The sequence below is a fragment of the Miniopterus natalensis genome, chromosome 2 (assembly GCF_054644295.1).
Source record: "Miniopterus natalensis isolate mMinNat1 chromosome 2, mMinNat1.hap1, whole genome shotgun sequence".
In the NCBI taxonomy this organism is placed as follows: domain Eukaryota; kingdom Metazoa; phylum Chordata; class Mammalia; order Chiroptera; family Miniopteridae; genus Miniopterus; species Miniopterus natalensis.
Genome location: NC_142082.1, coordinates 98693774 through 98718075, shown reverse-complemented (window position 1 = coordinate 98718075; position 24302 = coordinate 98693774). Strand labels below are relative to the sequence as shown.

Here is a 24302-nt window from a genome sequence, read left to right as displayed (position 1 = left end):
GTTGGTGGTGGTACTTTCAGAGCTTAAGATGGTGCCTGATGCATAGCAGTGACTATGTCAATGTTTGGGCAGAGAACAAACATCTGTGCAGGGTGTGTTGGGTCTAAGCCATGGTACCACATCCCTCCCTGTGAATGCAGCCACAGCCTATGGGTCCTCCCTGTGGCCTCAGCCCTCCTCACACCCATTCTCTGTGCAGCGGTCAGGCTTCACTTTGCCAAAGAATCCCCTTAGGTGCTGGTTTCACAGGCAGGTTTCTCCCTTCTTCTCTGTAAAAGATTGATTGGCTGTGAGCAATGAATGCTGAGTGATTTAGATTTGTTCAGAGAAGCCCAATGTTGGGGATTGAGCCTGAGGCTGAGGGACCCAGGTCTGGAGGAAGGACTTGTGAATGGAGCTCATTTATACCCTGGGATTTAAGTGTGTCCGCAGAATGAGCAGTCAAACCTCTGTAGACTGATAGAGAAAAATGAACTTGTTGGGGACTTGCGGAGGCAGGCAGGAGGGCGCCCTGCTGGCTCCCCTCCACTCCCACCACTGGGCAGGCACCCTGCGGCCTGTGGTCCCCGCGCAGGAGAAGCTAAGAGAAGCTAGGAGAAGCTATGGGACGAAACCCACAGGGGATTCACAAAGGTTTCATGAAAAGGTGACGTGAGGATCTGTGAAATCTGTACCAGGAAGGGAATGCAGGGTAAGGACCAGCGTGAGGAAAGGCTGAGCGGAGAGAAAACGCAAGGTACGATACGGAGCAGAAAACAAGCAGAAAACAGGCCCAGGGACAGCGGTTGGCAGCTGGCTCCTGGCTCCGATCTGGAGCGGGGCTCAGAGGTCAGGCTGTTTTCCGGTGGCCGAGTGGCCGCAGGTCGCCGGAGCTCGCGCGCACAGGTGCGGTGCCGTGGCCCGGGGAGATGCTGGCGCTCCCATGCCCACCAAGGGCCGGACCCGACACCAGGGTCCCAGTCCCCACCCCGCCGCGGTTCCGCCCAGCCCCGGGTGAGGAGTTGCGGACTCCGGGGCGGGGGTGGAGGGATGAGTAACCGTTGGCTGGGGGCCGGCGCGGTGGGGCGGGAGCGCGCCAAGCTCTGAGTGGTGCGCACGGGGCCTGGAGACCTGGGGTCGCGCCCGGGCCGGGCGGGGCGGCGCTGCGGGCGATAAAAGGGCCGGGCGGCGCCGGGCCGCCTTCTCCGCTCCGGGCTGCAGCGCTCCTCACGGGCGGGCGGGCGGCACCGGAGCAGCAGACCCGGGGCCTCCGAGGACCTCTGGGGCAGCGGGATGGCGGCCGCGACCTGCGTTCCCCCGGCCAGGCCCAGCCTGACCTCCATCTCGTCCGGGGAGCTGCGCAGCTTGTGGACGTGCGACTGCGAGCTGGCCCTGCTGCCCGTGGCCCAGCTGCTGCGCCTGCTGCCCGGCGCCCTCCAGCTGCGCGGAGACCAGCTCGCCGTGCTCGGGCCCGGGGAGCCGGCTGCCGCGAGCGGGGGCTTCAACGTCTTCGGCGACGGCCTGGTGCGCCTGGACGGCCAGCTCTGCCGCCTCGGCCGTTACATCAAGAGGTGGGTGCGCCCCTCCGCACCCCTGCCTCGGGGTCCCCGGGAGTCCCCGCCGGCCTCCCCTCCTTGGTGCCGCGCGTGTAGATTGTCCTCATTGCTGACGTCACTGGGGCCGCTAGCCCCCCCCCCCCCCCCCCCCCCCCGGCTTTTCTGCCCTCCGCCCCGACATTTGCAGCTGTGCCAAAAGCTGCCCTCGGGAGCTGGGGCAGGCGCCGGGGAGCAGAGGGTGGGGAGTGCGTCACAGGCCAGTGATTTTCCCTTTCTGGTCCTTAACTGGGTCAGTTGAGCTCAAACTGGGGGCACACCCTTCGGGGTGTTTACAGAGAAGAGACACATCCTGGCTTTAGACTGGGGAGAGGGGGGAGGGAATGCTCAATTTTGTGCACTACGAGCGTTATCCAGCGAGATCTAGTGGAGAATCGTGTAAAAGTGCGAAGTGCCCCATCTTTTAGTGTTTCAAATAAATGAATAAATAAACAAACCAGAGCTGAGAAGGAACAGAGTCCCATGAAGTCTAAGCAGGGTCCTCTGGGCGGTTGTGTGGGCAGAATAAGTGCTGTGTGCCAGTGTGCTTGCACCATATTTGTGTGAGAACTGACTGCCAGGAAGCGGGCAAGTGCAGTCCAGAGCTTGATTCATAGATGACTACCCCCGCCGGCTGTCACAAAGCCTTTGCTACTGGGAAAGAGCAGCACTGTGCCACCCTGTGGGTGAGATGGAGCCAAGAGGGACAAGCAAATAAAATGGCATTGGAAATACCTTCTTCAAGCTGCTGGGAAAACCTTGCTTTCCACATAAAGAGAATGAGGGCTTTGAATGCTTGAAAAACCACTCCCCAACAAGAATTTCTCCCTTTCTTGGTGAATTGAAAAATCCGACCCATAATCAGGGCCTTGGGAGGAACTGAATTAGAAATCATATTTGCAGAGATTTTAGAAAAGGTTAAGTATTGTATTTGAGAATTACAAAAAATAATAAAAATGCCCCAAATTAATTGGGTTAGGCTTTTGACAGAGCCAGCTCTCCCAGTCTTAGCAATCAGTGCTGCAAAATTTTAAATACTTTTCAAGTCTGGTTATTAAACTCTCTCTTTAAATGTCTCCTACCTGAAAGAAAATTAAATAGCAGTGGAACCCTGGTAGTTAAGAGTCCAGAATGAATAATAACCAGGCAACACAGACCAGGGTGTAAGATTTTCTTCTTACAAACAATTGTGTGAGGGTTTTTGTACCATGAGAAAGAGCAAGGAGCACCTGAGAATAATTCCGGTGATGGAAGGGACCATCTGTCTTCCTCTCCTGGACAGCCTATGGCAGGGGAAGTAGACTTTTGTAACTGGGTGTGTAGTCCTGCAAGATGACTGGGAGGGAACCTGACATGAATGGAGAGAGCCTTCCAGAAAGAAAGGGAAGACTGAGTTATAGGCAGCAGTGATAGGTTTGCCCTCATGGATTATGAAGTGGATACATAGTGAGAATTCAGACTTCCAAAGCTGCTGCTGCTCAGCTCTGCCAAATTTACCCAGTTGTCTTTGGCCTTGGGGCTAGCATACATTTCCTCTCTCAAAATATTGCTCCAAAGCAGTGATTTATCCCCTCCTCTCCCCTCCCCTCCCCTGCCCTCCCCTTCTTCTTTCTCCTCTTCCTTCAATAAGCTTTGACCAGTTTTACTAAAGAAACATTTTACACTATTTGCTCTTTACCAGTCTGTCCTGGCAGACTGCTAAAGATCACACAATCACCTGGGTATACCAACCAGTGTGCGTATGCTAGTGTTTCTAGCAGGCTGTACCCAGGTCAATGTTATTTCCAGGGTACTGCCAGACACCAGTTTCGGCCAACATGGAGTAGTACTCTATTTCGGATTTTCCCAAGGTAGAGCAGTTGGAGAGGATGACCAGTTTCTCTTTGCCTTGTCTGTCATCTTCAGAATTGGCTGTACCCCCGCATGTACTTTACACTTTTCATAATGAGTTGGGGCCTAGAGCTGATGGCTCCAGTGATTTTTTTCATCTTTGTAGCCACTATATTCCTGCCTTAGGTGTGATGGCCCCCGCCCAAGAGCAGTCGAGAAGGTGGCTGGGGGTGGGGGTGGGGGGCAAGAAAGCAAAGTGATCATTCTTAATCACTTTGGGCTATAGAGCTTTGGGAAATCAATCATATGTACACCTCCCCAGAAACAGAGAGACACCCCAATGTTGTTGACCATTCAGGTAGTTTATGAGGTAGTTGGATTCAGATTAAGATTCCTTGCTCTGCTAAGTACTTTTTTTCATTGCACAGATATTTTTGGTATGGGATACGCCCATAGTGTAAGCAAGATTTTTTTCCAGGGCCTCAGAAGTGTGCACTGTGGCTTTCACAAGGTCCTTTCCCAAGGAATGCGAAAGGTTCAGAGCTACTAACCCTGACCTGATTCCTTAGTTCACTAGCTCAACTTACTCTGGTTGTATTCTAGAATTCTATGTTACTACAGAATTATATTATAGAAATAACAACTGCCCAACCTAGGGTGGTTGGAAGGTTTTCTGATAGCCCCCAGGGCTTAAAAGCTCCTGAGAGCCTGCTTTAAAAACATTTGTCCTACTTTATGGCATGATCTTTACTATTATTTTTTCCTTCAAGCTCTGGATTTCCATTGGTGTTATAAACAAAGCCTGCTCAAGATACCAGATGTAAATCACCATTAACGATCACACACACCCCTTTTTCCTGTAATGCAGCCTCTGAGTGAGGTGTAGTGGCGAACGCTGGGCAGAGAGAAGCTTTAATCCCTGCTTTTCAGTGTTCCCCTAGCATGAAAGAGGCTGCTTGGGTAATAAAAATAAGTCTGTCAATAACAGGGGCCACCAATGTTTGCTTGAGTACCAGGAATGGGGCAGAGTGTTTCACAGCTATTATTTCATGAAAGTTTATGAAGTTGGCACTATTGTGGCCCCCTTGTGCAGATGAGAAATTAAGATTGGGAGAGGTCAAGTACTGCACCTAAGTAGGATGCAGGGAAGCATGGATTCAAGGCTCCTATACAGCCTCCTCTAACTACGAACCCGTGTGTTCAGCACACTGCCCTGAACCTGAAATCATTCCACATTACTGTAGACAGCAGCAGCTTTCTTCTAAGTTTCCTGAATCTACAAAAATATGACTGAAATTACATCAGCCAGTAATCATCTTGTATAATCAACCTAAAAGCAAAAGTAAGTCCAGTGGTTGCAAAGAAGCCACTAAAAGCAGAGAGGCGATCTGCTCCTGCCCGTGTCCAACAGGCTGTTAGATGGTAACAGCCACACTCGCCCGGAGGGCAGCTGCCAGGAGCAGAGAGTGCAGGGGCTTGGAGGAGGAGGCTCCCAGAGGTAAAGTGAGGATCCGAGGTAGGGCTGGAGCATAGTTATGTTTGTACTGGGGAAGCCTCAGCCCCCGCGCAGTGGAAGTGCTTGGGCTCTGCCTGCCCGCCCAGGCCCCTGAGGCCAGCAGGTGTGGCAGCACAGTCAGCCTTGCTGCCGCCACTCTCAGCGGGCTCCTGTCCTGCTCTCTTGACTAGTCTTCGGCCTTGGTTCTCATGTTTGAGTCTTGGATTTGGTGACCTGCCCAGATCAGCAACCCCTTCACAGGCCAGAGAGTGCTACTGATGGAGCAATTTTCATTATGTGTTGAGCCGTGATTTTTACGAGAGTCAGCCTCGAGGACGTGTGGGTGGGCAGGAGGGCCAGGAAGACGGCCTGGGCTGGAATCCGAGTTCCGCAGTTAACTGCCTCAGTGACTCGGGAAAGCTGCTTCATCTCAGTGACTCAGTTTCCTCAGCTGTAAAATCACCCTTATAGGGTTGCTGTTCAGAATGAAAATTCATAAAATTTTTAAATAATTATTGGCACATATTGATTACTTGATAAACATTAGCTTTTATATTATTATTAAGCAGCCCCCAAAGCCAGGTGCTTCACACACATTATTTAATCTTTTAGCCACTTCACAATCTATTTTTTGTTGGCTAGATTTTATAGGTAAGGATATGGATCTTGTCAAGGTTAAAAGTCACAGAGACAAATCAAATACAGATCTGATGACTGAAAAGCCAGGAGTCTTTGCTGCCTTCTCTCCTGCCTTCCTTCCTCGGGAGACTTGCTCTGGACTTCCAGACACTCTGCTCTAGTTCTTGCTTTCAGCTTGCCTGGTGCTTGCCGCATGCCTACTAGATGCCTGCATGCAGCCACCCTATTGTCCCCAAGCCGTGGCTAAGCTGTGCCTCCTCCTGGGGCCCCCACCTTTCTGCTGCTTTGCCCATCCATCGGTGGAATGTTGAGCCTGACAGAAGGATCACTCTCTTAGTGCCTGTCTCAGCTCAGTAAACGGTTCAAACCCCAGGACTCTCCCACTTTGCCTCTTCTTTTATTTTTTTATATGCTTTTATTGATTTCAGAGAGAGAAAAGGAGAGGGAGGGAGATAGAAACAGTAATGATGAGAAAGTCATTGATCCGCGGCGTCCTGCATGCCCCCTACTGGGGATCGAGCCTGCAACCCGGGCATGTCCCCTGACTGGGAATCAAACTGTGACTCTTAGTTCCTGGGTCGACCCTCACTGAGCAACACTGGCTGGGCTGCTCCTTTTTATTTAAGTTACTGGGACATAACCCCATGAAGAGTAAACACTGAATGCAGAGAACTGTGCATTCCTCCAGCATTTGTGTGTTTGAATGATTAGTTTGTAAGCCTCTGAGTGGGAGGGACCTTGTCTTCTACCAGTGTTTCCCAAACTTTAAGTAAGCATGCAGGTTTCCTGGGGATTGTGTGGATGTACGTTCCAATTGAATAAACCTGGAGAGAGGCCTGGGAATCTGCAGTTTCACAGGCTCCCATGTGATGCCAGTGCTGCTGGTCCAAGCACCACACTTTAAACAACAAGGTCTTAGACATTTATCATTTCATATTGAAATGGTGCATCTTCTTCTCTCTCTCCTTAGTGGACTATATGCTTCTTAGAAGCAGAACTATTTTCTTTCTCATGTGTCCCTAGTGCCCAGCACATCATTGGTGCTTAGCAAATGTTTATTGCATGAATGAATGAATGAATCATTCTGTGCACTATCACAATGTTTCACTGCACTGTGCATCAATAGTTGATGAATGAATGACTGTGTGTATCCTTGATTCACAGCACAGACAATATAATGATTAATCTAAAATTTTTTTGCTTAATTTCACTATAGTAGGACAGAAGAAGACTGGGAGAAGTGAAAGAGAAGTGAGAATTTAGCTGAGCCTTTGTATAAAGCTATCACGTTAACACTAGAAACACAGGAAGGCCATCCTGCATGCTCCCAAGGGCAGAAGGTACCTGCAAGCTTTTGCTAGTGTAACAGCAAAGGATTATGAACTCTCAAGCAATTTCTGGGTCTTCTACACAAGGACTGTTCCAACATGTGTTTCTCTTTTTCTCTGCTCCTCTCTCCATATTTTTTTTTAAATGAACACAGACCCCCTCAGATGGAAGCTATAGGTTTGAATTCCCATTCATCTTTGATCAGGAAATTGTCAGAGCCAAGGGAAATTTGGAGCAGCTTTTCAGATCATGCTACAGGTGATGTGAAACCTGAAGGGGCTCCAGAAAAATGGAAGTGTCTTAGAAGGTGCGTCATCTTTCAGCCAGTCTTGATTTGCTAGAAGCAAAAGTACAGTGTGTTTTCCTGGTCCCACCTTTCAGATATTGCTCACTAAACTGTTCTCTTTAGCCTTCCAGATGGAAAAGATGAGGACAGAAACTGGAGCAAGGAAGGAGAAAGTCTTCCGCATTTATTTTTCAGATACTCAGATTGTCCTCCTTTCCTGGTAACTCAAATGAATCCAGCCCTAGTTGGATGTCAGGTGCTTACAGAACTTCATTCACCCTGTGGCCAGCAGAGTTGGCCAAGAATACAGATACTGATCATGTTTGTTGAGCATCTCCTATGGGCCCAAGTACATATGTCAACACTACTTGCACTGCATTGACTTGTGAGATAGAAGGCAGTACTGTGGTATCCCTTTACAGATGAAAGCACAGGTTCAGGCCAGTTAAGTAACTCACTCAAGGTCACAGTGGGTTGTGGCTGTGGGACTGAGTCCATACAGTCAGGCAGTTAGGGCATGAATTAGATCTTTTCATTTTGAACCACTGTGCTCCCCATCCCAGTGTTCTGCTTTTCAGTCTTTGGATTGGAACCAGGTGTAAAAAGTTCCAGGCTAGAAGCATTTTGGGGCCAGGGTAAAAGCAACAAAGAAATGAGAGTTTAAAGGAGACATCTTCAGCTGTTTGCTTTTGCTCCCTAATGATAACATCAGCAAATACAATAAGTACACAGTACACAGGAGTGATATTTGCATTCGTAATTCAGACATGTGCATAATTAAAGATGAAACTACTAGTCCCTAATACAGTCTAGTATGCCTCCTCCTAAAATAAAACAAGTGATTGTATGTCTATTAAATATCTGTGAGACTTACCTCGGTTCTCAATCATTCTGCATTTTGGTGACTTACATATCCAGATTTTATAACGGTTCCAAAGGAATGCTCATATTTCTTTATTTCTGGAATTTAGAGGTGTTCAACGATTGGACCACAACTGGGAGGCTGGAAATAGATGACTTGAGGTATTTCTTGTTACCCGGTTCAGTAAGTGAGGATCTTGCTACCATCTCTTGTCTGTGAGTTCTATTATCAGCTCTCATATAAGCAGCATTTCCATGCCTTTGAGGTACAGGGATAACTGCCATGCTCTGCCATGACGTTAACAGGCCTGTTAAGATCCTAAAAGTGCCTCTAAATCGTCAAAGGAAGATTAAATTATGTTGAGCATAGCTATATTATTCGGGGGATCTTATCAAATTCGGACTCTAAAAGGGTGAGTCATGTAGGTGGCCCATTAACTATTAAAGTCAGTATGTGGCTATCCCGAAGCCCCTGCCAGCCCCCTTCTCTGAGCACTTGAATACGGCACTGTGAGCCATAGTGTCCCCAAAGCCTTCCACTGAATTCTGGAGCAAGCCGTTATTTTCACACCCAGTGATCATTTCTCAGTTCAAATTTTTATCTTTTTCTTGCCGATGACACCTTGAATCGGATGTTGATCGATTGTATAGGCGGAGGCAAGTGTTGTCATTTGCGTCATCAGAATGCTAATGAAAACTGCAGATTTTCTGGCTACGCTGGAGAATGACAATCAGATCATGGCTGGTAAGAGAGTAGAGGAGTCACTTTGAGGAAAATATTATTACATGCTTAAGTGACTTGTAATTAACTTGTGATAAGGAGGCAGGGAGACTGGGCAAATCCACGTTGGATGACTCACATGTGGCACCTGACTCCTGCCCTGACTTTTCGAATTATCTTTTTGATGTTTAGTCCACTAAGTGTTGCCCTTTTCTTCTATTGCTATGAGTTTTCTTCCCCCTTTCCCCTCTGCATCTCTCTCCTCGCCCCTCCTGCAACCACAGGCCTCACCGACCCCTCCCCTTCCCAGGCCATGCCCTTGGCAGCTGAACAGATGGTTGGCAGAGGGGACAGGAGAGCCCGGGGAACCCCTGTACTGCACCCTCTTCCCCAGCCTCACTCCCTAGGCCCTGAGCTCCTCAGATGTGATAAGGCCCAGGTGGATGCCTACCGGTGTCCAGCATATCTTAGGTACTAAAGGAATGTCGTTCAGTGAATGAGTGAGAGCGAGTGAACCCAGCAGTGGTGCCCCCTTTCCCCGTCTCCTTTGCCTCCTTTTTCCATTATCTTTCGGCAGTTGGTCAATCGCAACTAAGAACAGAAAAATTCTCTCTGCTGATACAGAGCACAAGTGTTTCTCCCCTTCAGGCGCCCCACCTCATCCCATTCTCCCTCCACACCGGTCCACCTGGTGAGAGCGAGGGCAGGGGAGGGACGGAGAAAGTGGGAGAAAGTGCGGAACTAAATCCCCAGTCCATCCCCTTAATACTCCCCACTTCCCCCACCTTTCTCCAGTCCCACCCTCTCCTCCCCCACTCCTGCCCTCCTCACTACCACCCCTGAACATCAACACCCTCACCCCCTTTCCTCCCTGTGCCCCCACCACCGCCACCTGACCACCACCAGTGCCCACGGGTTGAGAGGTGGAAACTTCATTAAAAGCCTGGTCAGTTCAGAAGGCAGGACGCATTTTAGAGGCTCCATCAGGGGTCAGGTTTTAAAAGCTCTCAAAATCAGGCCTGACATGCCCAGAGAAAAGATGACAAATATTTCTAAGAAACCAAGCTGGGAGACAGACAAGTAGAAGCTGTGTTTTCCTGACTCGGGGGTAGATATTCTCCCACGTGCTCTTGACCCATGCCTGGGTCAGGGTCCTGTGTGCTGGCCCCTCTAAGGAGGTTGTGGGACATGGGCGAAGGGAGGGGGGCTATGAGGACTGTGGGGCCACAGGTCCCTGCTGCTGGGAGCTCTGCGCGGCTGTGATTTTCTGTCAGACAATAAAGGAAAACAGGTCACAGAGAAACACTGGAGCTGTCTTTGACTTCGACTAGGTGTGAGAAGCAGACACGCTGCCGTGTAGCAAAAGCAGCCACATCGTTGCCAGGCTAGCCATTCGCTCGGAGCACACGTCCCACAGCTGGGCGGTCAGTGGAAGCATCTCTGCAGGACTGTGAGAGTGTGTCCTCCAGCCTGCTGGGCTGGCTGCCATTCAGACTGCGTACGTCCACGTGGCACCTGAGCTTGGGTTTGGTCAGAAAATTAGCCATCTCTTTGAAGGAAGCTAATTTACACTTGGATCTGCCTTTTTATCAACATTGCAGGTAGAGACCTAGAAAGACAGCTTAGATGATGTGTAGAGTAGGAAGAGAAAACTGACATAGTGGATGAGAGAGAAGGAAAGGAAAATTGTAGGTCCACTAGTAATACGGGATGACTGCACGGGGGAAGACCCGGGTAACTCCACTTACTGAATGTAATTTGTTTTCAATCCAGACAGATATAGAGCTCTGGTGGCTTTAAATGAGCTCTTATAGCCCAGAAGGTAGATGGCACTGGTCATCACCTGAGAGCCAAGTGTTGGTGTCAGGCTACCCTAGGACCATGGCCACTTTTGGGTTGCACATTGATCTCAGCTGACAAAGAGAGTGAGAGAGCTTTATTTGTATGATAAAAATGTGGTTGCCTCCGCAAGGACACATGTTAGGGGACCTCTCTCAAAGAGACTATGGATGTCCAGACATCCTCTTCCTGACTTAGATGGGTGGGTATGTTACATTTGCATTTATCTCTGCTTTTTTCATAGATATGTGGAACTGACCAACTACTGCGATTATAAAGACTACAGGGAAACTATACTGAGCAAACCGATGCTGTTCTTTATTAATGTACAGACCAGAAAAGACACCTCAAAAGGTCAGTATCTATTTTGGTTTGGTTCTGCCTTTCTGGCTGTGTACTGTGGCATGCTGATGACATAGAAATTGGGTATGGAGATAGCAAGGTGGATGTCCGCCTGTGACAAGGCTGGAGCCAGAAGCCCAGTATGTCAGGCCATCTGAAGCACAGCACGAGCCTGCAGAACAAACCTCTGCATGAACCTGGGGCAGTAGCCATCTGTTTTTGAGTCTTCTTTCATACTTTCTGTCAAGGCAGGAAGTGATTTGCCGTTCTGAGCCTGCAGGGGTTGCAAAAATGACTGGAGTGATAAAGATGAGGGTATGTAATACTGTCTACCATGTATGAGACACTTAGGTGCTCCAGGCCTGCTCTGACGTCAATCGGCACAACAGTCCCACAGGGCTTATCATTCAAATGGGAACATTTTGGGGCATGAAAGGAGGTACCGTTAATAATTCTACTGGGACTAACTCAGGCAAACTAGGATGCATGGTCATCCTACGTGTGAGGTACTTGTACTATCCCCATTTTATAAATGGCAAAACTAAGATAAAGAGAATAAGTACCTGTAGATGCTTTTATGTCTCATGCTATTATATTTGAATTTCAGTTTTAGAAATGTCTCTTTATGGTTTCTTCCAAGAAATCAGACTGAATGTTAACAGGTTTATTAACTCAAATTCCAATATGAATTTATCTCAATTTTACCTTCTTCCTCTTGCTCAGAGAGATATGTGGGAGAAATCATGGACATAATGATAGAAATAGAATTTCTGAAACTTCCTGCAAAATTACATTCTTAAAGTGAGTCCAAGGTAATAGGAAAGGATCTACAAATTCCAAAGAAACTTCCTTAAACATTCAGTCTCATCCAGATTCCTGGAGCCAATTCTCTGCTCATTTCAATCAAGAGTCATTCAGATTTTCTGCTCACTTCATAATTCAAAGTCAGGATGCTCTGGGCGGAGGGTCTGGAACAGAACACACAGTAACTAGCAACACTTGTTAGGGCATCTGAGCCCCTGATGTTATTTGGCCTGATGATGGCCAGGAATCCAGAGAGTTCCCTAGGGATATAATTCACAGATGTATTAAGTACACATCCTGGTTCATCTCTCAGGAGGAATCTTAAGTAAGAATAAGAGACCTCTCTATTTTAACATTTTCATAAAAGTGCAGGAAGTGGTGCAAGGAGGTACATGGGGGTAGCCTACAAAAGGTACCCAGTTGTGTAACTATTGTGGAAGACACCCAGTGCTGGTTCATTGTGAGGAACCCACAAAATGAAGAGAGATTCTATGCTACAAAAGCTTAATTAAGATGGTGAAGCTTAAACTGTGAAAATTGTGATTAAGGTAATATGATGTCCTGCCCTAAACTGTACTTTTATACAAGTTAGAAAAAGCCACCATTAACTCAAGACAATTTACTAATTCTTCCCAGAATTTTTCATAGTAAGTATACAAATAGCCAAGGTCTGTGACTGTGAACAGCCTCCTTCAGATTGTGCAGTGCACAACCTGTGCAAGCAGTACAGCTGTGGAGTGTGCTGGCCCTGAGTGTGTAATGAGCCTACAGGTCCTGGTTCGCTTTGTGTAAAAGTTAATTTAAGGTATAAAATAGCTTGATTGTTTTACTTGCTTCATTATTTCTTATTCAAAGAGGATATAAAGTAGTTTATCTAAAATGTCCAAAAAATAGTTTGGGAGAAAGATGGGTAGGAAATTAAGATGAATAAGGCCATTACAAAGGTTAGTTCAAAATGTGTTCCTCAAGGATGTAACCCGTGTTGTTGGTGGACCACAGGTTTGGTGCTCAAAGCCAAGGCAAAATGTTGAGTTCTCAAAATTACCTAATGGCTGGGCCATGGTGTTTAAATAGAGGCCGACAATCTATGTTATGTGTCTCCCTAGAAAAAGCACTTGAGTAATTAAGGGGTTTCTGGGGGCTGAAAAATTAAGGGGTTGTTGGTTAATAGTATTTCAAGTTTTCTAATGAGTAAACAACCTTCCCTTTGCTTAGACTATATAGAGTTGGACACAGGTGGATTTAAGAGGTTACCAAAAACACCAAACCAAGACAAACAATAACAAAAACCCAACTGTGCCAGGACACAGACATGGTATAATTTAAGCAACGGGAGGGACTTTTTCTTCCCACTGGGGATTGTTGGGGCACAGAAGAGAGTCCATCTCAAATTGCCTTGATCCTTAGCACCCTAGACCAGCGCTTTGGCAGAATGAAAGCTAGTGGTGGGGGGGGGGATAAGGGGTTGGGGAAGAGGGGTAGGCCTGGTGCAGCCTCCTTCCCTGTAATTGGCTGATGTTTTGTTTTGCAAATGAGGACATGCTGGCAACAGGTAACTGTTTAAATATCCAGTAAGGCAGTGATGGTGATGTGAAAACCAGCTGTCCAGCTTTTCCCAAAACAGCTCCCTGTGCTGCATACTTCATTGGAGGCTCAGTTCTCACTTCTGATAATGATGAAACAGAGCTTCTGATTTCCCAGACACGAGTAACAAAGTGCAGTCTCAGAGGGCCTGCTTCCTTCACATCTGCAAATTCTTAGAAATGTTTCTAGAAATCTGGTAAGGCTTTGCAGTGAGAGGGGATAAAGATGAATAAAATCTGCAAATAAAGTGGGAATCACTGCTTTGCCCAATACTAAGAAGTATGTTTACATTACACATGCACACTTCTTTTTGAATTCTGCTTCCAAATTTCTAGAAAGAACATATGCCTTTCTTGTGAACACAAGGCACCCCAAGATAAGACGACAGATAGAGCAAGGGATGGACATGGTCATTTCCTCAGTGATTGGAGAAAGCTACCGGCTCCAGGTGAGTGTTAGACTGTCTGAGTCCAAGACTGTGACCACACAGAGAGGGGTTCGAGCACTTCATTTAGGGCTGAGTCCCTAGAGCTCAACTACAACTTAGCTGTATCCAGACTGCATTTTCCATTGCTTCATCGTCACTACCAATAAAATGAGCGGAGTTTCTAACAACTTATTGGAAATGGGGTAATAATGAATGTCAGTCAACTTGACCAAGCACTTCAAGGTCTGTAGATGTAATGTGATGGAAATGCATAGGTCTGTTTTGAAAAGTTAAGGCAACTGTTTAAAAATATCTGTCAGTGTAATATTTTAAACAATAATAAAATTAAAAAAAAAAATCTGTCAGGCCTGGCCGGGCGTAGCTCAGTGGTTGAGTGTCGACCTAGTATCCAGGTGATTGGTGTTCAACTCCTGGTCAGGGCACATGCCTGGGTTTCGGACTCGATCCGCGGTCGGGGGTGTGCAGGAGGCAGACGATCAATGACTCTCTCATCATTGATGTTTCTATCTCTCTCTCCCTCTCCTTTCCTCTCTCTGAAATCAATAAAGATATATTTTTTAAAAATAAAATAAATAAAAATATCTGTCAGAATAATAGAGAAATAAGGGTGTGACTTTTGGGCAGTTGTTATTTCTATAATATAATTCTGTAGTAACATAGAATTCTAGGATACAACATCATTGTATGCATGAAATTCTTCCGATGTTTCTCCGTCTTTCAGTTTGATTTTCAAGAGGCAGTAAAGCATTTTTTTCCTCCGGGAAACGAGGTGATTAATGGAGAAAATTTGAGCTTCGCCTATGAATTCAAAGCCGATGCGTTATTCGATTTCTTCTATTGGTTTGGGCTCAGCAATTCCACTGTAAAGGTGAATGGAAAAGTTCTGAATTTGTCAAGTACAAGACCAGAAAAGAAGGAGACAATTAAATTATTTCTGGAAAAAATGAGTGAACCGTTAATTCGAAGGAGCAGCTTCTCTGACCGAAAATTCAGTGTAACTTCTAGAGGTAGGTTAAAAATTCTCATAGTTGAATAAAAGGGTAGAATAGTATAATGGAAGAGGAGAGTCAATGGCTGGAGAAGGTAAGACTCTTGATAAAGGGGAAATATAATATATCACATTATTCAGAAAGTAAGAAGTGAGACATGTTTACTACCAAAAAGAAATATAGTGATTTTTCCTGTTAGGCTACTTAAAGTTTTCTGACATAGTAGCCACATTGTGCAGCACACCCAGAAAATAATTTTAAAATATATTATTAATTTAAATGCATATTAATGCTCATTTGAATGTTGTTAACATTTATTTAAATATTATGAATGATGCTTTCCTGATGTGCATATTCTGGGCAACAGATGGGAACAAAGGTGTGAGCTGGAGGAGGAGTCTACATGGTTGATAGCTATCAATTTTACATCCATTAAAAAAATTCGCCATCGCCACTGTGGCTCAGTTGACTGGAGCATCATCCTGTACACCAAAAGGTTGCGGGTTCAATTCCAGTCAGGGTATGTGCCCAGGTTGTAGGTTCAATCCCCACCTGGGGCACGTACCTGAGGCAGCCAACTGATGTCTCTCTCTCCCTCCTTTCCCTGTAAAATCAGCCAACATGTCCTTGGGTGAAGATAAAAGTTGGAAGGGCTCTCCACACTGAGCAGGCGACACGTTGTAATGTGATACATTCTGCATTTTGATATCCAGTGCTCCTCCGGGGACTTGTCAGACTGGTGGAGCTGAGTAGTTGGCCCTGGTCACACCTCCTCTGAGCCCCTTCTCCGTCCTGTGCTAGTTGGGCTGGAAAGCAACGTCCTTGAACCAGGACTTTTGCTGCTAATTCTAACAACCAACCAAAAACAAACAAACAAGCAACCAGAAAAACCCCACCTGTCTCTATGAACCTACAGTTTTCAGAATGTTTAAATGTGGGATACAGTCTTCATTACTTGTATTTAATAAGTTGCTTTCTTCCAATGTTTATAGCAAAGACGCTTACTCTAGCTAGTTCTTATCTTGGAAGTCGCCCACCTGTTTCTCTCTGTCTCTGTCTCTGTCTCTCGCTCCCTCTCCCTCCTCATGCACCTCCCTCATTTCCTCTCTTCCCTCCTTCCCCCTGTATCTGCCTCTCCCCCTCCTCCCTCCCCCTCCCCCTCCCCCTCCCCCTCCCCTTCTTCCCCTCCGGTCCTTCCCCTCCATGTGGCTTTAGCTTTCTCTGTCTGGGTGCTCCTTACATAGATGCCTCTGTGCTCTCTTCCATTGCAGCCCTGTGTGGGGGGAAGGGGTGATGATCCTTTTGGGGGAAGATGAGCTTGCCCAGTTGTGGCAGTTCGCAGGTGCCTGGTCCTTCCTGTGACACCCCCTCCAGCCTCACCCACTACCATAGCAGCCTGGGCAGGGTTTTACTATTTCACCATCGCTCACCCTCTGTCATGTAGACTGTGCACGGTGTCCATTGCCATCCTGGGGACACCAGGGGCATGTGAAGTTGGGCGGTGCTTCCTTAAAATTTACTCTGTGCCAGCCCTGGGGCCACTTCCACTCCAGAGCAGTGGGGAAGGGCGCTTCAGGGCTGGCTAGAGCGGTCATTATGCATGGCAGAGGGCATAGCCACGATGCACCAGGGCCCTGGCAGGTGTGCCCAGCCTGGCCTCTACTGGCCCTGCCTGGGGTGTATCTGTTAGCCCAGCTCCACCTTCTCAAAACCCAACCTTTGTCCTAGGCTGTCCCAACTTTGGGCCTTTTGTCATCAAGTGAGAAAAGGTTTGTGCAATTCACTGCAAATCTAGCCTAACCTGTGGGAAAGAAAATGACAACCCATCTGGTAAACAAAATACAACCCATCTCTATTGAGCTTTTGAGTATTTCTGAGGAAGCCAGGTCTCTCTCTTCAGTGTGGAAATGGTTCCCGTGTGTTACGTGAGTTCTAAAGGCCTGTGGGTTTGCATCTGTTTGTCAGTAGTGGCAATAATGACTGTTTTACTTCTTTCAGGTTCAGTAGATGAAGTTTTTAACTGCAGTCTGTCACCCAGATCATCTTTGACGGAGCCTCTTTTGGCAGAATTACCTTTTCCAAGTGTTCTGGAATCAGAAGAGACACCTAACCAATTTGTCTGATCAGACTGAACATCAGGTCCAGTCTAGTTCCTCCTATACTCCAGGCCAACTGAAGGTTGAGGGGAGGAGGGAGGAGGTGGGAGGCAGGCCTTCCACCCTCTGGTCCATCCCTCTGGTTTTCGGAGCTCTCCTCTCACATTTCCGTGGGTGCCCCCCTGGCAGGCCCCATTCAGCTGACTTCAGGATGGGAAGACACTGTCCCCATGGCCAGGTATCTTCTCCTTTGAACACTTCTCCAAAGAGGCAGAGGGACCAGAGGGGTCCTGCCACCCTGAGTGCTTTGCATAGGATCTTGGCATCCTGGGAGTTTCCCTGGCAGCCTCTGCAGGACCAGTCTGACTTGGGCATTGAGGATGATGCTTCATAAATCAGGGTTTGGCCCTCTGCTTGGGACACTCTTGTCTGAGCCTGAACTCAGCCAGCAGCGGGTTAGCTGTGCTGTTCTCTCGCAAACTTGCCTGGGCATCTTTCACTGGAAGGCAATTATGTTTCTCATCCTGCTTTTAGGAGAACCATTCCAGGTAAGGTTTGCTGGCAATTAGCCAGGTTGGCAGGATGGCAACCCTGCCACCTGCTACCTAAAATGCCAGCTCTCTTGGTCTCCCTCTTAACAAAGTGGCCTGTGTAGGAAGAGGCCAGGTGATGTGCAACCAAACAGTGATCAGGGAAGGAAAATGATTATGACCATGTCCTCTTTATTGAAAGCACATTATGTCAGTTGGGTATTGTTTTTACTTTTTTATTGAATTTATGGGGGTGACATTGGTTAATAAAATTAGATAGAGGTTTCAGGTATACAGTTCCATAACACATCATCTGTATATTGTATTGTGTGTTTACCACCCCAAGTCAGGCCTCCTTCCATCACCATTTATCCCCCCATACCAGTTGGGTATCTTAAATAAGCTTTTTAGCATTCCTAACACTAAAAGCAAAATAAAATAAAACTATAACATTACCACAGTACATTGTTACATCAATTCCTTTCTCAGTTCATAGCTACAATGGAATTCTTAAAAAAGAAAAAAAATCCTATCTATATATAAAACCTGCATGAGCGATCACTCCATATGCCTATAATGAGGAAGACTTCTGGGTCCTGAGTGTAATTTTTCTATCCTTTTAAAAGTCCCTGTATTTCATTAGTCTTTTATATTTGAAATATTATGTACTATCTTTGTGCAATTAAAACTTTCTTATTATTCAACATAGAATTGACTAATTTGTGACCAAGTATGTGTGTGTATCTTTCCATTGTGCTTTGTATATTTGCCTGGTATCTTACTAATTGACAAGGAGAATTGTGGTTTTCTCAGCCACTTTCCAGAGCCTTTTGAAGAGCTGGGCTATGCAGTAGTTGGAGAAAAGAAACAAAATTCAATACTATCTTTCAGAAAAGAGAATGCTTCTTAGTGATAGAAGACGATAAACAGCTGTTACTCAACTCAGTGCCAAGTGAGTGTTAACAATAAAATAAATGTTATGCCTGGACAAACAAACCTTGGGTGGATATCAAATATTAAATGCTTTCCAAAGGAGATACAAAGTCTGTTCACTAAAATTGACAAAGAAGATTTTTGTAGAGTAGCTGAGTTAAGAAAACCCATCAGTAATCATGATAGGAATGAACTAGAGGCCTAGAAGTTTTCTTTTATAAAAAACAAAGACAAAAATTTGTCAAATGTGAACCAAATGCAGTTATTCAATATTCACTCAGCAAAATTTTATCAACTGCCTATAAGGAAATATATACCATGCTAATATATTCTATTAGCAAATGTCACAGAGAAGGGATATTGGGCAGTCTTTAAAACTGGATCTTCCTGGGTAAAAGCACCCTCAGTCTGGGTATAAATGGCCAAATTCAGATATTTTAAGATCAACAGAAATCTATAGGCTATTAGTGACCTAAGTAATTCACCTAGTCATTCACTCATTCATTCAACACATTATGATTGAGTGCCTACTATGTGCAATTCACTGAGGTGGATGCTGGCATATAAAGGTACCTAAAACATGGCCTGAGCTTTCAAGGAGTTTCCAGGCTTGTAAGAGAAGACAGGTGAGAGTACAAGCTATGAAGAACAATAAAATAAGTGCTATGAGAGAAGTTCAAAGTGGAAAACATCTACGATGCTTATGATACAGTTTTGGAGATAAAATTGATGTATAACTATAAAATTTAGTTTTAAATCTGTAAGGGTTGATTTATCAAAATGTCTGATTTAGCTAAGCTCTCAGTGAAAGAGTCGCCTTGGAGGCTAGTAACTTATTCCAATAAGAATGCAAATCTGGTCATTATCTACAGAATGAGGGAGGTTTTTTCTCATTACCCCAGGGTGAAAGTTTGATTTTTGGCTGAAGGATAACATTGACCAATGTGATTGCCTACTTTAATTATTAGCTCAAATGTCTTTTTACTGTTTCAAATAATCTATCATCAAAGAGCAAAGTTATATTCCTCCTTAAGAAATTCAAAAGGCTCAGCCGGCGTGGCTCAGCAGTTGAGCATTGACCTAGGATCCAGGAGATCGCTGTTCGATTCCTGGTCAGGGCACATGTCCGGGTTGCAGGCTCGATCCCCAGTGGGGGACGTGCAGGAGGCAGCCAATCAATGACTCTCATCATTGATGTTTCTGTCTTCCCCCCTCTTCCTTCCTCTATCTGAAATCAATATATTATTTAAAAAAAAGGAAATTATTTTAAAAGAAATTCAAAAGAATGTGCATTCATTTCTAAAGGGAGTCTCTAAAGAATTTTAAAAATGCTTTAAGCAATGGCAATGTCATTAGAATAAATTATTACTTTTGAAGAAGAGTACATTCATTTGGGTGGATAAATGCTGGTATAACCAATTTAAAATGAGTATTCACACTTGATATTCACCACTTGAATAAACTTTTAATTGAATTTATTGGGGTGACATTGGTTTGCAAAACCATACAGGTTTCAAGTGTACAACTCAATAAAACATCTGCACACTGCATCATGTGCCCATCACCCCAAAGCTAAGTCTCTTTCAGTCCCCATTTCCTCCCTTAGCTCACCTCCACCTAGCACCCACCTCCCTTTCCCTCTGGCTATCACCACACCATTGTCTGTGTCCATATATTATGTACATATGATTTTTTTGCTAATCCCTTCACCTTCTTCATTCAGGACTCCTCTCTCCCCTCTCCTCTGACAGCTATCAGTCTGTTCCATGTATCCATGCCTTTGTTTCTATTTTGTCAGTTTATTTTGATCTTTAGATTCCACATGCAAGTGAGATCATATAATATTTGTCTTTCTCTGGCTGGCTTATTTCACTTAGCATTATAATCTCCAGGTCCATCCATGCTGTCACAAAAGGTAAGATTTCCTTCTTTTTTATGGCTATGTAGTATTCCTTTGTGTAAATGTATCACAGCTTTTTTATCCACTCACCTACTGATGGGCACTTGGGTTGTTTCCAGACTTTGGTTATTGTAAATAATGCTACATATATTCTTTTGAATTGCTGTTTGGGGATTCTTAGAATATATTCCTAGAAGTGGAATCACTGGGTCAAAAAGTAGTTTCATTTCTAATTTTTTGAGGAACCTCCATACAGTTTTCCATTGTGGTCACACCAATCTGCATTTCCACCAGCAGGGTACTATGGTTCCCTTTTCTCCACATCCTTGCCAGCACTTGTTTGTTGATTTGTTGATGGTAGCCATTCTGGCTGGTGTGAGGTGACACCTCATTGTGGTTTTAATTTGCATCTTTCTGAAGATTAATAATGTTGAGCATTTTTTATATGTCTGTTGGCCAAAAAACTTAAGGCACTGTTAATTACCCAGTGGCTTGCCTGATCAGCTTACTTCTTGAGAGTTCAGAGATGAGAAAAATACAAGAATCTAAGAGGACAGGATGGCCCAGGAGAGAGGTGACACTTATACAGGATTGACAAGGTTCTGATAGAATCAACAGTCTACACTTGCTGTAATGGCTTAATTTGGATAAAATGTAAGTTTAGTGAGTGCCAGTTAGAAGCAGAGTTTAAAATTTTCTCCATTGAATTGAATTGTCCCAATAAAAGAGAATATTGTAGAATTTTCTGAAATTTTTAATAAAAAGATAGCGGTCATTCTTGGACTGCTTCACCACAACCCATGTTAGTGGCAGGTAAGAACTAGATGACCTCAGGAAGATCTGAGTCTGAGATGGTTAATTTTATGGGTCTACTTGGCTGAGCCATGGTGGTCAAACATTATTCTGGATGTTTCTATGAGGGTGATTTTGGATGAGATTAACATTCAAATCAGTGGACTTTGAGTGAAGCAGATTGACCTCCCCAATGTAAGTAGGTCTTTCCCATCAGCTAAAGGCGTGAATAAACAAAAGACAGACCTCCCTTGAGCAAGAGTGAATTCTGACAGAAGTCTTTGGACTTGAACTTCAACATCAGCTCTGCCCTGGGCCTCTAGCCTGTGACCCACTCTGTGGATATTGGACTTGCCAGGCTCCCCAGCTGTGTGAGCTCTCGGTTGTGTTTCTCTAGGAAGCCCTGAATAGTACGGAGTCCATCACAAAAATTGAGAGAATGTTGTATGAGTTACTCAGTTAAAGGAGAAAAATATACTATATTTTATATGAAGACAGTCAAATAAAAGTATTGCATACTACATAGTAACAGAAAGTCTTTTGTGCAAATATAACAACCAAGCTGGAAAACTTCACTCAGAACATTCATATCCAGAGTATGTGGGCATCACTGTAGATTGTCTGTTACCTCTTCTGGGCTTTTGGAAGCAGCCACCTGCCAAGTCTGTTACACACCCTACATCACTTCCTCTTTAAATTCTCCCAGCAACTCTTCCCGCTCTCCCCATCATCAGGAGACAGCCTAGCCTTATATTACCTGAAACAGAGCTTCTCAAACTTGAATGAGCAGAAGAATCTCTTGAAAGTCTCCTAAAGCTACAGATCTGATTTCATAGGTCTGGGCTGGGCCTGAGCCTCTAAATGTCTAATGAGTCCCCTGTTGACACCCAGGCTTCTGGTCCTGGGACAAGGCTCTAGTTCCGTCCATCTCAAACTCTATGAGTCACCTGTGATCTTATTCGACAGGCAGAATCTCAGGCCCCAGCTGACCTACAGATAGGGATCCACAGGCCCCCTCTGCTATCCTGCAGTGTCCAGCTCTCTCTCCCTGATCTTTACTCTTGGCTTAAGAACTTGGTGATTCTTCACTCCTGTTAAGTAATGACTCTCTACCTGACCCACTCCCTTTCCCCCAGCTGGAGACTTTCTTCACAGACAAAATGCGAGTGTTCTACACCTGCTGTCTCTCCTCCCTCCACAACCCACCTGTCTTTATTATTTCACATCATGTTCCTCTGTATGTATGTTTGTGTGTGTATATGTATGTGTATATGTGTGTATGTGTGTGCAGAAAGAAATTTACTGTGATCATTTAAACTGGAAACAACCAATCAACAACTCGCTCAATATAACTATTCAATTGTTTTTGACCAAAAGTCTGTAAAGGGCATATTAGTGACCTAGATGTCTTTATTTTTGAATGATTAACTTATTCTGGCATGTGATATGAAAACTTGCTTCTCTTGCTCTTGGAAAAAGAGGCCAGGATTTATATAAAGTTCTGACCTGACCCCTTTGCTCTGTTGCTTAACCCTCTCCAGTAACTTCTCACTCAGAGGAAGTCCAAGCTTTTCAGCATGGCCTGCAGGGCCTTCTGTTCCAGCCGTCTCTCAGCTTTCCCTCTTTACAATCTGGCAATACCAAGCCACTCAGGGGCTTTGGCTACTAGTGCTGCCCCATGCCTCCTGGGCGCCTGCTCAGGCTTGTGGCACTGAGACAGGCCAGCAAGCCAGGAGAATTGGAATAGGGAGATGAAGACAAACATCTGAACAAACTGCAAAGCAATTTACAGCAAGATACAGAAGGTCACTTCTATAGAGATAACATCTAGGCCTCAGTTATATTTCAGCTCCTGGCCCAGAAAAGCAGCAAAACCAGGTGGGCAATGCCAGGACCACCTGCAAACTAATGAGTGACCCCCTGTCCTGGCACTGACCAATCAGTTAAGTCCACAACCCTGAAAGGGCACACCTGAAAAACTGATGAATTTTCTGCTGAAACCCTCCCCTGAGCCCTCCCCTAATGCCCCCACCTGTAAGAGAGAGAAAATCCTCAAGACAAAGGACCCAGTGTGTGCTCCCCCTCTGGGGAGCACGCCCCTCCTTTTTTTCTCCCACAGGCACACATCATCTAAACCTTAAGGGTTCCCATGAGACTTGCAACCAGGGAAGCAATGGGCTAACTCCCTAAACCTGTTTCCAAGGCCCCCTTTTCTCTGACTTCCCAATGAGCTAAAGCAGCCCAGCCTGGGCTCTCATGTTGCTTCTTGTATGCTAAGCCCTTCCTGTTTCAGTCTCCAGCTTTGATAAAGCTGGACTCTCATAGTCACCCTGACTCATGATGTGAAATCTTTCCTACATGAATTCAAGAACCCACATACTACCAGCCAGCCCTGGGCAGACCCACTAGGGCCAGGTCCCCTTTCTGATAACAGCACCTCTCCTTCTTTCCCTGGCTGCCTTCCAGGCATCTGAGAGAACTCAGCCCAGACATTTCTTCTTCTAGAACAACATCGAGCTCCCATATTACCCAGGGTGTTGCCCTTAACGTCATCATGCAGCTCGGTTCTAGTGCATAGTATGTATTTGTGGAAGGGAAGAAGAAAGGAAAAAAAGTCTACTTTATCATTGAAAAGGGTTGCCTCAAGCAGTCCATATTCAAAGGCAGGAGGCCCTGCCCTGCGCTGTTAGTGCTCGCAATAAAATAAACCTGTCCTAAAAATCCATTTTAAAGAAGAAATAAATGATAAGAATGAAGATCAGAATAGAAGACAGAGAAGTTAGACCTTAGGTTTGTGTGGCTTTCCAATTGATAAACTGTCATGAGAAGTATTCATTTTTACAGACTGGTGAAGTGGGTGCTAGTAGACTCATTTTACAGACAAGAAACTGGGGCTCAGAGAAGTCTCTGCTATACCCCAAGGGTCCCCTGGCAGGAAGTACAAGGAGCTCTCCACTCTGTGTGGACCCCATCACTTCACGACTTACCCAGGAGGAGACAAATGTAAGATATTAATAAGAATTCACTTTTAAAATTCTACATACTCACTGCTGTATTTCAAAAAACAAAACATTTCTCTTAAATTATGCTATGGTAATTAGCTCTCCATTCCTACACATTAATCTGTTATTGGGTATAACTTTCTTAATTTAGATGCCACTACTAAGTCCTAATTAGACTCATTCCTTTTAATAACATAGACAGAAGTCTTAACCTGGAGGCATTCGATATTACTAAGTACCTACTATGTGTCAAATTACCAGGTAGTTGCCAAGAATATGAGGATAAAAACCTTCCACATTCTGGGAAAACT

General features: G+C 45.3%; 1 protein-coding gene and 1 pseudogene across 1 annotated transcript; one reads left to right on the top strand and one right to left on the bottom strand.

Moving 5' to 3' along the window:
- Positions 1-1201: 1201 nt before the first annotated feature.
- MEDAG (mesenteric estrogen dependent adipogenesis) lies at positions 1202-18377 on the top strand. Its single transcript, XM_016213562.2, has 5 exons — positions 1202-1550; positions 10816-10925; positions 13637-13749; positions 14471-14756; positions 16737-18377. The coding sequence occupies exons 1-5, from the start codon at positions 1273-1275 to the stop codon at positions 16859-16861; spliced, it is 912 nt and encodes a 303-aa protein (XP_016069048.2). The 5' UTR covers positions 1202-1272; the 3' UTR covers positions 16862-18377.
- Positions 3230-3559, bottom strand: LOC148093760 (large ribosomal subunit protein eL30 pseudogene; annotated as a pseudogene).
- Positions 18378-24302: the final 5925 nt, after the last annotated feature.